This window comes from Ursus maritimus, unplaced genomic scaffold (genome assembly GCF_017311325.1).
Source record: "Ursus maritimus isolate PB19 unplaced genomic scaffold, ASM1731132v1 scaffold_15, whole genome shotgun sequence".
NCBI classification, from domain to species: domain Eukaryota; kingdom Metazoa; phylum Chordata; class Mammalia; order Carnivora; family Ursidae; genus Ursus; species Ursus maritimus.
Genome location: NW_024423897.1, coordinates 19,252,116 through 19,265,870, shown reverse-complemented (window position 1 = coordinate 19,265,870; position 13,755 = coordinate 19,252,116). Strand labels below are relative to the sequence as shown.

General features: G+C 45.6%; 1 protein-coding gene across 1 annotated transcript in view; it reads left to right on the top strand.

Moving 5' to 3' along the window:
- GALNT10 (polypeptide N-acetylgalactosaminyltransferase 10) overlaps positions 1-13,755 on the top strand; it is a 218,049-nt gene that overhangs the window by 166,979 nt on the left and 37,315 nt on the right. Inside the window, exons 5-6 of the mRNA XM_040630382.1 lie at positions 7,487-7,672; positions 11,108-11,291. Of these exons, the coding sequence (XP_040486316.1) occupies positions 7,487-7,672; positions 11,108-11,291 (370 nt within the window). The remainder of the gene's footprint in view (positions 1-7,486; positions 7,673-11,107; positions 11,292-13,755) is intronic.

Genomic DNA, 13,755 nt, shown 5'->3' with positions numbered 1-13,755 from the left:
CCTTTATGGTGCTTGTTTCCCTTTAAAATAAATTTAATTCAATAAAAATGTTTAATTTAAAAAGGGGAGTTGATTTTAAAACTAAGTAAATTGTAGTGGGGTAGTGGAACTGGCAAAGATCATAATATATGATTGTGAGAGCTTGGGGAAACAGAAAAACGGGGAAAGCATCATGTTCCTATAGAAAAACCAGTGATTTAGTGGCTGTACAACCTCAGGCGAGTTTCTTAGTTTCTCTGAGCATCCGTTTTCTCACCCTGTCAAGGGGAGAGAAGCACAATGCAGAGAATGATTTTATGAAGCAGGGGGATCAAATGTGTGAAACTCCTTTGCAAATTATAATCTTCCTTACATAACAGTGAAAGTGATTCACTTCTATACGGAGTGAGAAGAATAAAAGGGTTATTGGGTTCTGGCATCCAGGGAACCCTGGTTTGAAACCAGCCCCGCTGTTAAGTATATGCCAGAGGGGGATCCTTCCCGTCTCTGGACCTCAGCTTTCTGTCTATAAAATAGAGACCATGGGGCACCTGGGTGGCTCAGTCAGTTAAGTGTCTGCCTTCAGCTCAGGTCATGAACTCAGGGTCCTGGGGTCGAGCCCTAGTCGGGCTCCCTGCTCAGCAGAAAGCCTGCTTCTCTCTCTCCCTCTGTCCCTACCCCTGCTCGTGCTCTCTTTCTCTCCCTCGAATGAATGAATGAATGAATGAATGAATGAATGAATGAAGACCAAACTACTCCAGTGGTTTCCAGGCCTGGCTGTGCATCAGAATCACTTATGGGTCAAGTGACACTAAAGGTGCTCGGTGCTGCCCCAGGCTTAGCAAGTCACAGTCCGCTGGGATGATGCCCAGCACAGCTGTATTTACAGCCAGCCCACCAGGTGATTCGGATGCACCCCGTGACTTAGGAGGGCCCTTCCAGCTCTGACCCCAGACCGAGTGAATTCAGAGCAGGATTTGGGGCCTGGGTTAGGGAAGGTGATCACCCAGTAGCTCTGGTCACATGCTAACTGGGCTTCTGTGAGGTCTGGATCCCGGGCCCTGGAAGACCTTCTAGTCCAAACCCTGATTCAGGCGCAGAGGCAATCAAGGATGGGCCCACCGTGCCAGACAGTGGGAGCACAGCCCAGTTCTCCTGATTCCCAGGCAGCTCCAACTTTCCCAGCTGAGACGGAGAGAGAATGAGTATGTGTTTTGACCAGTATTTTTTTTCTTTAGGTTTTTATTTAAATTCTAATTAGTCAACACGTAGTGCAATATTGATTTCAGGAGTAGAATTCAGTGATTCATCACTTATGTACAACACCCAGAGCTCATCATAAAAAGTGCCTCCTAAATACCCATCACCCATCCCATCTAGCCCATCTCCCACCCACCTTATCCAACAACCCTCGGTTTGTTCTGTCTTTAAGTGTTATGGTTTGTTTCCCTCGCCCTTCGTTTCCCCCTCCCATATGTTCATCTGTTTTGTTTCTTAAATTCCACACGTGAGTGAAATCATATGGTATTTTTCTTTCCCTGACTGACTTATTTCGCTTAGCATAATACTCTCTAGCTCCACCCACGTTGTTGCAAATGGCAACACCTCCTTCATTTTGATGGCTGAGTAATGTTCCGTTGTGTATATATACCACATCTTCTTTATCCATTCATCAGTCAGTGAACATTTGGGCTCTCCCCACAGTTTGGCTGTTATTGATAATGCCGCTATAAACATCAGGGTGCACGTACACTTTCAAGTCTGTATTTTTGTACCCTTTGGATAAATACCTACTAGTACAATTGCTGGATTATAGGGTAGCTCTATTTTTAACTTTTTGAGGAACTCCATACTATTTTCCAGAGTGACTGCACCAATTTGCATTCCCACCAGCAGTGCAAGAGGGTTCCCCTTTCTTCTCATCCTTGCCAACCCCTCTTGTTTCTTGTGTTGTTAATTTTAGCCATTCTGACAGGTGTGAGGTGCTAGCTCATTGTGGTTTTGATTTATATTTCCCTGATGATGAGTGATGGTGAGCACCTTTTCATGCGTCTGTTGGCATCTGGATGTCCTCTTTGGAAAAATGTCTATTCGTGTCTTCAGCCCATTTCTTAACCGGATTATTTGTTTTTTGGGTATTGAGTTTGATAGACCAGTATTTTTTTTAATTGAGATAAAAATTGCAAACAGTGAAAAAATGCACAGCTATGTTAAGTATACAATTCCACAAGATTTAACAGGTGTATACACCTGGGAAGCCAACACCCCAGTCAAGATACAGAAATTGCCTCATCCCAGAAATTTCCTTCATGCTCCTTCTAGCCAGTCCCCACACCCCAGGGGCAAACACTGTTCTTAATTCCATCCTCCAAGTTTATTTTGGCTGTTGCTGAACTTGAAATGAATCCTATACTAAGGTATTTTTTGTGTCTGCCTTCTTTGCTTCGACATAATAATTCTGAAATTCATCCATGTGGTTGGATATATCAAAAGCTTGCTCCTTTATTGCTGAGTAGCGAATCTGCTGAATGACTCTACCACGATTTGTTTATCCCTTCACCGGTTGGTGACATTTGGATTGTTTCTAGTTGGTACTACTATGAATAAAACTACTGTGAAACACTCTTGGTTTTTGTTTTTGTTTTTGTTTTTTTTGTGGGTGTATGTTTTTGTTTCTCTTGGGTAAATAACTACGAGTAGAATTGGTGGATATAGGAGAGTTGCCCTTTTACCTTTATAAGAAGCAAACAGCTCTTCAGAGTGGTTGTACATTTTCTATTTCTCGCAGCAAGGAGTGAATTCCAATTGCTCACCTCTTCCTCAGTACTTGATATTGTTCCTGTTTTTCCTTTTTGTCTTTCTGGGGAATGTATAGTGAATGGCATCTCAGGCTTTTAATTTGTGTCACGCCTTTTCATACACTACTTGCCATTTGTAGATCAGTTCTTTTGTGAAATATATTTTTGTGAAAATGCTTCGAAGTTTTTCACCCAGTTTTATATGGTCATCTTTTTATGATTGACTTTGTCAGAATTCATTACATATTCTGGATACAAATCCTTTGTCAGAGACATGTATTGTGAATGTTTTCTCCCAGACGGTTGCCTGCCTTGTCATTTTGTTGCTGATGTCTTTTGTGAGCAAGTTCTTAATCAAGTCCAGTTTTTATCAGTTTTTTTCTTTTATGGATTAGTGCTTTTTATGTCCTAAGAAATCTTTTCCTATCCCAAGTTCACAATGATATTCTCCTATGTTTTCTTCAAGAAGCCTTATAGTTTCAGCCTTTATGTTTAAATCTGCTACCCATCTAAAATTATTTTTTCTGTATGGTATGAGGTAGGGGTTGACGTTCATCTGTTTTCATGGGTTTATCCAGTTACGCTGGCACATTTTTTTAAGTTTTTCATTTCCATTCCAGTATAGTTAACATACAATGTTATATTAGTACCAGGTATACAATATAGTGATTCAGCAATTCTGTACATGACTCAGTGCTCATTGTAAGTGGACTCTTAATCCCCTTCACCTATTTCACCCATCCCCCTACCCACTTCCCCTCTGGTAACCAGCAGTGTGTTCTCTATAATTAAGTCTGTTTCTTGGTTTGTCTTTCTCTTTTTTTTTTTTCCTTTGCTCATTTGTTTAGTTTCACATTTTTGAAAATTCTTTTATATTCTCATTGAATTTGCCTTGGTGCCCTTGTCAAAAATCAGTCCATGACATATATGTAGTACTGTAGTAGGTACAGTTCTGGCCTCTCTGTTCTGTTCTAGTGACACTTTCGTTTATTCCTTGCCAGTACTACACTGTTCTGATTATTTTGACTTTATAATAAGTTTGAAATCAGTGTGAGTCCTTCAACTTTATTCTTTTTCAAGATTGTTTTCTCTATTCTAGATTCTTTGCAAGTTGTCAGTTTCAAAACCTAGGGTGATTTTATTGGGATTGCATTAAATCTATAGATAAATTTGAAGAGAATTGACTCTTCAGCAATATGGAGTCTTCCAATCTGTACACATATGATTTATCTCTCCATTTATTTGGGTCTTTAACTATATGAAACTATTTTATAAAGGGTATTTTTATTGTACTTCCCAATTGTTCTTTGCCAGTACATAGAAATACAAATTTTTAAAAATTTAACAGCCTTATCCAGATACAATTTACATAATACAAAAATCACCCATTTTAAGTCTGCAGTTCAGGGTATTTTTAGGTGAACTTATACAGTTGTGAAACTATCACATAATCCAGTTTTAAATATTTCCATCACTTCAGAAAGTTTCCTTGTGTCTCTTTGCAGTCAGTCCCCACTCCCAACCCAGCCCCAGACAACTGCTGACTTTCCTTCTGTCCCTATACTTTTGCATTTCTAGAAATTCCATGTAAATAGAGTCATAATATCTAGACTTATGTGTCTGACTGCTTTAACCCAGAATACTATTTTTAAAGGTTCATCTATATTGTTGCAATAGCTCTTTCCTTGTTTATTGCTGAATAGTAGTCGATTGTGTGGATAGACTATGTTTGTTTGTCCATCAGTGGTGGATGTTTGGGTGGTTTTCACTTTGGGGCTGTTCTGAATATTGCTGCTCTGAACATCAGTATACAAGTTTTTGGGTGGGCATGTGTTTTCATTTCTCTTGGGTATATACCTAGGAGTGGAATTGCTGGGTAATATGGTAACTGTGCTTAACTGCTTGAGGAACTCCAGACTGTTTTCCAAAGTGGCTGCACGATTTTGCATTCCCACCAACAGTATATAAAGACTCTTATTCTCAGCATCCTTGGCAACACTTATTATCTGACTTTTTCATTACAGCCATCCTAGTGGAGGTGAAGTAGTATCTCATTGTGGTTTTGATTTTCATTTTCCTGATGACTAAGGATGTTGAACTTCTTTTCATGTGATTATTGGCTGTTTGTATATCATCTTTGGAGAAGTGCCTATTCAGATATTTTACCCATTTTTTTAATTGAGGTAAAATCCACGTAACATCAAATTAACCATGTTAAAGGATACAATCCATTGGCATTTAGTACATTCACAGTGTTGTGCAACCATCACTTCGTTCTAATATGTTTGATCAAAAGGAAACCCCAGTGGCGCCTGGGTGGCTCAGTCGTTGAGCGTCTGCCTTCGGCTCAGGGCATGATCCCAGCGTTCTGGGATCGAGCCCCACATCGGGCTCCTCTGCTGGGAGCCTGCTTCTTCCTCTCCCACTCCCCCTGCTTGTGCTCCCTCTCTCGCTGGCTGTCTCTCTCTCTGTTAAATAAATAAAATCTTAAAAAAAAAAAAAAAAAAAGGAAACCCCATACCCATTAAGTAGTCACTCCCTATTTCTCCCTCTACCCCAGTCTCTGGTAATCACTAATCTGCTTGCTGTCTCTATGGATTTACCTATTCTGGAATTTCATACAAGTGGAATGATATAATATGTGCCCTTTTGTGTCTGGCATCTGTTACTCGGTGTAATGTTTTGAGGTTCATCTGCATTGTACCCTGTATCAGTTCCTTATTCCTTTTTATGGTTGAGTAATAGTCCACTGTATGGATAGATATCATAGTCATTTATCCAGTCACGAGGTGACGGAAGCTTGGGTTCTTTCCACCAGTTGGCTGTTGTGAATAGTGTTGCTATAAACGTTCATGTATAAGTAATCAAAAGATTGTTCTGGCCATCCTAAATCCCTTGATCTCTTCCATAAATTTTAGGATATAGCTTGTCAGTTATCAATTTTTGCAAAGAGTTCAGCTGTGATTTTGAGCTCATTGAATCTTTAGATCATTTAGATCAATATAAGCGGTTTTGCTATCTTAACAATATTAAATCATCCAATCCATGACCATGGACTATCTTTCTATTTATTTTAGTCTTTAATATCTTTCAACCGTGTTTTAGAACAGTTTTTAAAGTATACAGTTTTTACTTCTCTTACTGAATTGCAAATGGTATTTTTACCATTTTTAATTGCATTTTCCATTTGCTTTTTTATCCACCGGTATATAGGAATACAATTTGTAAGAGTTGACCTGTATCCTGATATCTTGCTCAGTATACCTATTAGTTCTAGTTTCTTTGTAGATTTCCTAGGATTTTTCTGTGTAAACAGCCCTGTCATCTACAATTAAAGATATTGTTTCCTTTTTCTTCCCAATCTTTATGCCTTTCATTTCTTTGTCTTGCCAGTTGCACTGGCCAGAAATTCCAGTAGTGTTGAGTGGAAGTGGTGTGAGAGTGTGCAGTCTTTATCCTTATCATAGGGTAAAAGCATTCAGTATTTCATCATCTAGCGTGATATAAACTTGAGGGGGTTTTGTAGCCATTCTAGTGGGGTTTTTTTTTCCACACTAGAGTTTTCATAAGGGGCTGTAACCCTGATTAAAATCAAGAGACACCAGGGTCGGGGCGCCTGGGTGGTGCAGTCGTTAAGCATCTGCCTTCCTCTCAGGGTGTGATCCCAGAGTCTTGGGATCGAGCCCCACGTCAGGCTCCTCTGCTGGGAGCCTGCTTCTTCCTCTCACACTCCCCCTGCTTGTGTTCCCTCTCTTGCTGGCTGTCTCTCCCTGTCAAATAAATAAATAAAATCTTAAAAAAAAAAAAGAAAAGAGAGAGAGAGACACCAGGGTTAAGGTTGGGACTTCTAGTAAGAAGAGACTATCTGTGAGATTTATTCAGAACAACTTTACCAGACACAGGGCAGAAATCCAGCCCACATTAGAATAAGCAGAAAGACTAATTTGTTTCATGTGTAGTGAGAACATCTAGGAGTCTGCCTCGGGCACAGGGGGATCTGGGGAATGAAAATGCCATCAGGATCATTTCCATCTCAACTCTTTCCACACGTCACTTCAGTCCTGGCAGGAACCCCTTCCCACCTCTGATCACCTCATTTGCCAAAGTTGTCACCAGCACCTCCAGACTGATGGACAACCAACTTACCAACTCTAGTAAAATGAAAGGGCCTCGTTTTTAAATAGTTCTAAAAAAAAAAAAAAAAATCCCAGGAGTCATTATTTGAAGCTACTCAAGTCACATGGCCATCCATGAACCAATCACTGTAGGCAAGGAAATGGAGTGCTCTGATTGGTTGAACCTATGCCACGGGCTCCTGCCACTGGGCTCCGGGGGGTGGGGTGAGCTTCCCCTTAAGTGTGAGGGACTGAGGAGGGGGAGGGGCAGTTTCACAAAGCAAATTCAGAGTATTGTTTCCGGAAAAAGAGGGAATAGATCTCAGCCAAGCATTAACCGCAGCTGCCCGCACTCTAATACAGATGACCTCTGTGTGTTCCAGGCCTGGCACTGTCTCTGGACGACTTTGAGCTGCAGTTTTCCCATTTAGGGCATGCAGGTGGTGATCCTACATGAAAGGTCCAATGAGACATCCTATGGGAAAGCTGTGTCTAAACTATACAGTGCACACGTAAGGGAGGGGTGACAGGAATGGTTACTAAGCAGCTGTTCTTACCCTTCTGTCCATCTGTCCTCTTCTGTCCCACTCACAGAGCACCTGAAGAAGCCACTTGAGGACTACATGGCCCTTTTCCCCAGTGTGAGGATTCTTCGAACCAAGAAACGGGAAGGGCTGATAAGGACGCGGATGCTGGGGGCCTCGGCGGCAACCGGGGATGTCATCACATTCTTAGACTCGCACTGTGAAGCCAATGTCAACTGGCTTCCCCCCTTGCTTGGTAAGGGACCCTCCCAAGGCTAGGTAGGCCCCAGCCTTCTGCAGGGATCATCCACACGGGTTCCCTTGACTGCTTGAGATGCAGCCAGCCAACATCAGGTGCCCCGAGGGACTCAGAAGTGCTCAAAGAAACCTTGAAAATCCACTCAAGCCCTGTCCTTCATTTTACAGAGAAGGAAGCCAAGGGGGGAGGTGACTTGCCCAAAGTCCTACAGCACACTAATATCTACTTACATGATTTTCTGTGTTTTCAAGTTTACTTCAAGTTTTATTGGAAAGCAAGCCAAGGCTGTCTACTGGTAGGAGCCAAACTGTGGAGGGACATTATCCTAGCAACTTAGAATAGTTAACATTCACTGCACTGCTACTGAGCCAGGAAAGTTGTAAGTGTTATCTCCAGTCCTCCCAAAACCATGCCAGGTCAGAAGTGTCCCCATTTTATAGTAGAAGAAATTGAGTTTCAGAGATACTGAGTGACTCAATATTGTTCCCTTGGGCCGTAAGTGTCAAAGTCACCATCTATCTGGCCCCAAAGTCTGTCCACTCACAACACCACACTGCCTTCCCTGAACTCCTTTCCTCCCTGGAGAGTTTCTGACAGCTATCAGGAAAGGGCTGTGGACAGGGCAGCATGATCTGGCAGCCATTCACCATAACCTTGCAGACAGAAGAGTGACATGAGGATTGGATTGTGGGCGGTGAGGTGCCTCATAGCTGGCTGAGGAAGCAGGTCTGAGTTCTGCGGAGCTCAGATTCGTTGAAGCCGTTGAGCTGGTGCTAACAGGTGGACGTCGAGGAAATGGTCCACTGAAACTGGGAATCAGGTGAGGGACAGGGATGGAGGCAGATCAGAGAAGAGTTGTCAATCTAGAGAGAAAAGGAACTCCTCACACATGGGTGGGTATTCTCGCCATAACAGAAAGCTGGGGAGAAAAGGGGACTGAAGTTTAGGGCCAACTTGATCCTGCGTCAGAATCATCTGAAAGACTCATGAAAACACAGACTGCTGGAGCCCACCCCAGAGTTTCTGACTGAGGAGATCTAGGGGTAGGGCCTGAGAAGCTGCATTTCTAACCAGCTCCCAGGCGGTCCCAGTGCTTCTGGTCCAGGGACCACATTTTGAGGAGCACTGGTCAGGCCACCAAGCAGAGGTGAGAACAGAAAGCAAAACCCACACAGTTTAATGGGATAATCCAGCAAATCTGTTTTCTGACACAGATCAGCATGGAACCTCAGTATTAGATTATATGCTTCTGACCCAAGGGTCCAGGATCCCACTGGATTAGGAAAAGGATATAACACAGATTTTCTGGTCAACTGTTTATGTTACGAAGCCAAGAGGTCTCTGCATCTGCCTCTCATTACTGAAAGAGAAAAAGGAAAAGAAAGAAAAAAGCCTCACCATAAATCACCGAATTTATGGAGCTGAAGGACCAACCCATTTGTCGGGTCATCCAGTGACTCATAAAGAGAATGAAGTGGTGGGGCACGAAGCTGAGCTGGGAGCCTAAATAGCCCTTAACTCTGTTTCTATGGAAATATATGAGGGTAATTTTCATAATCTGCAGAATACATGGAAGAAACTTGCTCCCTCTTTTTTATTTTCTGTTTTTCTGATAGAAATGTGAACGGGTGGTGTAGATGTGAAAGTCTGTCCCTGTTCATACAAGCAGCTGACAGAGCACATCAGGGCTTTTGTCTCGAAACTCACTGCCTTCTGTGGCGAGGAGACATTCCTAAGCCTGAGAAGGACTCAGCCCCCAGAGGAAAGCCACTGTTGATCCTCATTTCCACCACCACCACCATCACCATCACCATCATCATCATGGATCTGCTAGTCCCTTAGCTTTTTAGGACACAGCCGCATTTGAATTTGACGGTTATGGGGTAAAGCAGACAGGCCAGGCATTATTATCCACGTACAACAAATGAGAAAACTAAAACACCAGGAGAACGAGGGAGATGCTCAGCTTCTGAGCTTCTTTCAGCAAGCCTGGTCACAGACAGTGTCGGCGGCGTGCGGTTGTGCAAGAGGCTGGGCTGCGCATCTTGGCCCCACTGTCCCATTCGGTCTTCATGGGGACCCCACGAGACTAGTGCTCTCTTCCTCCGTTTTGTTGGCAGGGAAACCAAGGTCCAGAGGCATCAGATAACCTTCGTCAAAGTTCTACTGCTCGTAGGTGACAACACCAGGGTCTGGACCTGGGCATTCTGTCCCCCAGTGAGTGTAGCACCCTGGAACACTCTATCTGATGCTGCCCCTTGACCCCCCACCTCCCACAATCAGCCCGCCTCCAGCAGAGCTCTGTGTCCTGGGCCCAGAGCCTCCATAGAAGTGAAATCTCCTGTGTGGCCGTGAATAACTGGGGGGGGAAGCGCTTCTCTAGATCTGTCCTTGGAGAAGTTTCTTCGACTTCATTAAGCATCCCTAGGGAGCCCGCTCACCAGGCAGACGCAAGCTCCACCCCCAGAGATTCTGATTCGGTGCAGCTGGGGCAGGGGCAGCCTTGGTGTGTTTGTAAACACACTGTGGGTGCCTTGGCACTGGCGGCTCAGAGAACACACTGCCCAAAGCAGCATTTCTCAAACTGTTTTGACCCTGTGCCACAGTTATACATTGGACATCTCAATCCAGTACACAAACACACACCCGTGTAGTAGGACTGCAACACATTTCCTGAAGAAGTACTTTTTCTTATCACTTGGAATGCACCCTGACATTCAATACTCTTTTTTGGTTCATTACACACACACACACACACACACACACACACACAATTTCATGACCCACCTATGGATTGTGTCTTGCAGCTTAGAAAAAGGCAAAAATGCTGCTTTCTCTCCTAGAAGAAAATTCTGTTTGTTTAGCCTATCCCTCTTCAGTAGTTGTGACTGTTGGAAGAAGTGAGCTGAACTCTCTCGCAGGGAGGGCCATTTGGTCACTAACTATAGCTAGGAAGTTTTGAGGAGCTGTCAGGGGCAAGTACCAGGATGCCTGGCTACTTTGGGCCTCGAGTCAAGGTTAGGATCTGGAATGTGTAGCCTGACAGGGCCAGGACAGGAGCCTTCCCAGAAGGAAATGAGCCTCTTTCCACAACAGTGCTGACCATTACAGGCAACTGTGCCGAGCCTCCAACCGTCACAGTGTCCGATACTCATAGCAACCTGGGACACAGAGCCTCTTCTCCCAGTTTCACGAAGAACACTGGGGCTGAGACATGATTTATGTAGCTCACAGGTAGCAGGGCTGGGACGGGAGCCCTGGCCCATCTTGCTTACCTGCGCTCTCCCTTCCTCTTGGGATTCCCAAACTCAAGTGTTCAGAGAATTCACTCAGGGAACACGTTAAAAATGTGAGTCAGCTGCACAACAGGGTCATGCACTTAGCTGTTCGCCCCGTCCTGCCTCCCTGACGGGCATCTCTTGACTTTTTCAGACCGCATCGCTCGGAACCGCAAGACCATCGTGTGCCCAATGATTGACGTAATTGACCACGATGACTTTCGGTATGAAACACAGGCAGGGGATGCCATGCGGGGCGCCTTTGACTGGGAGATGTACTATAAGCGGATCCCAATTCCTCCAGAACTGCAGAAAGCTGACCCCAGCGACCCATTTGAGTAAGTACGAGCTACCCAGGCTGGTCCCAGGGGCCGGCCCAGTGACCCCCCCCCAACACACCCAACTCAGGATCACCCCCTCCAGGGCTAACATCCCCAAGCAGAAGCACAGCCCCTCCCAGCTTGTCACAGAGCCTCGGCTCAGGGGCCTCCCAGCTGGCCACGTCTTCTTTGTCCACATCTGTGGTTGGCCAGACTGCCTGTGGCAGGGGGGGGAGGTGGGGAGGGGTTGTGAGCACAGTGGCTCTGTCCCTCCAGCCTAGTGCACAGTCGTAATCACCATCAGCAGCACCAGCACCGCCACCATGTGCTGACCCCTTGCTAAATGCCAAGCACAGTGCTGAGCACCACGTGCAGATCCTTTTTAACCCCCCACAACCACATGTAGTCAGAATTATTATCCATATTTTCCAAGTGGGGACACCAAGGCTCCAGGAAGTGAGGCAGCTTTTCCAGGTCACACAGCTCAGAAGCAGGTAAAGGCCAGATGCATATGCAGGTCTGTCTGCCTCTAGGGCGGTTTTCCCATCATTCAGTTATATCCTCTCGGAAAGATCAGGGAAATATTAGGGAAATAATAGCTTGTCCCACGGTAGAAGTTTGGGAGTGTGTGGAGTGGACCCATAACATCCTAGAAGGGGAAAGCCAGGGGCCCTACAGGTAATGGACGCCAACCCCTTGCAAATGGGGAGACTGAGGCCCCAGGATGAGGGGGGGGGCGCTGACTTATACTGTGAGTTAGTGGCCAGGCCAGAATTAAAACCAGGGCCTCTCTGGTGCCCATCCTGTGCTGTCCTGTGGGCCACTCTGGCTCCCCTGCTGGAAAGACCTTTGGGTACAGCCAGCTTCCTGCTTCTTAGTTTCCTAATTATAAATTATCACAAATTTACTGGCTTATTAAAACAACACATATTTATTCTCTTCAATTTGTGGAGGTCAGACGTCTGAAAAGGGGTTGTACTGAGCTAAAGTCGCTGTGTTGGCAGGGCTGTGTCCCCTTTGGAGGCTCTAGGGAGGGATCCATTTGCTTGCACTAGTTTCTCAAGGGTGCCCACGTTCTTTGGCTCATGGCTCCTTTCTCCATCTTCAAGGCTAGCAGCATAATATCTCCAAGTCTCCCTCTCTTTTCCCCATGCCTTCCCCTCCTCTTCTACTCCCACCGCTCCCCTTCACTCCCTCTCCCTTGTGCTCCTTCTCCCTCCCCCATCTGTCCTTCATCATCACATCCCCTTCTCTCACTCTGACCTTCCTGCATCCTTTCATGTATGAAGACCCCTGTGGTTGCACTGGGACCACTCGGACAATCTCCCCATCTCAGATCCTTCATTAATTATATTTGCAGAATCCCTTTGCAAAGATGACATATGCCCAGGTTCCAGGAATTAGGCATTGGCTACTTTGGGGGGCCGTTATCCTGTCTACTACAGCTGCCTAAGCACAGTTTAACCCCAGTGAGCCCCAGCTTCCCTGCACCTCACGCTCCCCATCTGAGAAAGGGATCTGTTGGCAGCTTGGTCATCTTCATGGGTACAGGGAACACCAGAGTTCCTGAGGGGAGCCCCTAATGCTGTGGGCCAAGGGAGGGCTCAGAGGGAGAAAGAAGCGAGCTTGTCTGGGGAAATAAAAGGTGGCTGGGAGATGGAGCAGTGTGAGCTGAGAGCATGGGTGGAGCTCCATGCCTCTTGAGCAAGTCGGACATTTGTGTTCTTCTCCTGACCTCTGTGTCCTAAACGCGGCCAACCACTACTATTGGAACCTAAGACCACATCATGCAGTCAGCACCCCCCACACGCCCGAGGCAACCCCAGTTGCCCTGAGTTCTCAGAGAGTAATACTACTGAGAGGAGTACCTAACGTCTGACCTGGGCTGGCAGAGCAGTCACAGGGGACATGACTTGACCACACACGGTCCTTACCAGGGCACACTGGGGGGTGGGTACGGTTCTCCACCTTTGCTGATGCAGACCCTGTGGCTCAGAGGGATTGTGAGACTTGCCCAACATGACACATAGCAGAAGTTGAGGTCGGAATGGGCTACTCCAGAAAACAGACTTTTCTGGGTAACCAGAACCCCTTTTGGTTTGAATCAGTACTGTAAGCTGACTTGTGGGCCCTACATTTGTAATGTGCATAAGGATGGGTCTCGCACATTCATCTTCTCATTGCAGGATGAGGAAAAGGTAAGTCCAGGTCATGCTGCTGCTCGGTGGCAGAGGCCCCACTGGTTTCCTCCGGGGCCTCTCTCCCTTGCCTCATCTGGCTATGGAAGGGGCCGGCCCGCCCTAGAGCAGTGGCTCTCAACCTGGCTGCACATCAGCATTACCTGGGGAGTTCGTCAAAACAAACAAACAAAACCCACCAGGCCGCCCCCGCCCCCGAGACCAGTTACACCAGAGTCTGGGCTGGAATTCAGGTATCCGTGTTCCTTAAAGCTCCCAGGGGATGCTAATGTGTGGCCACGGTT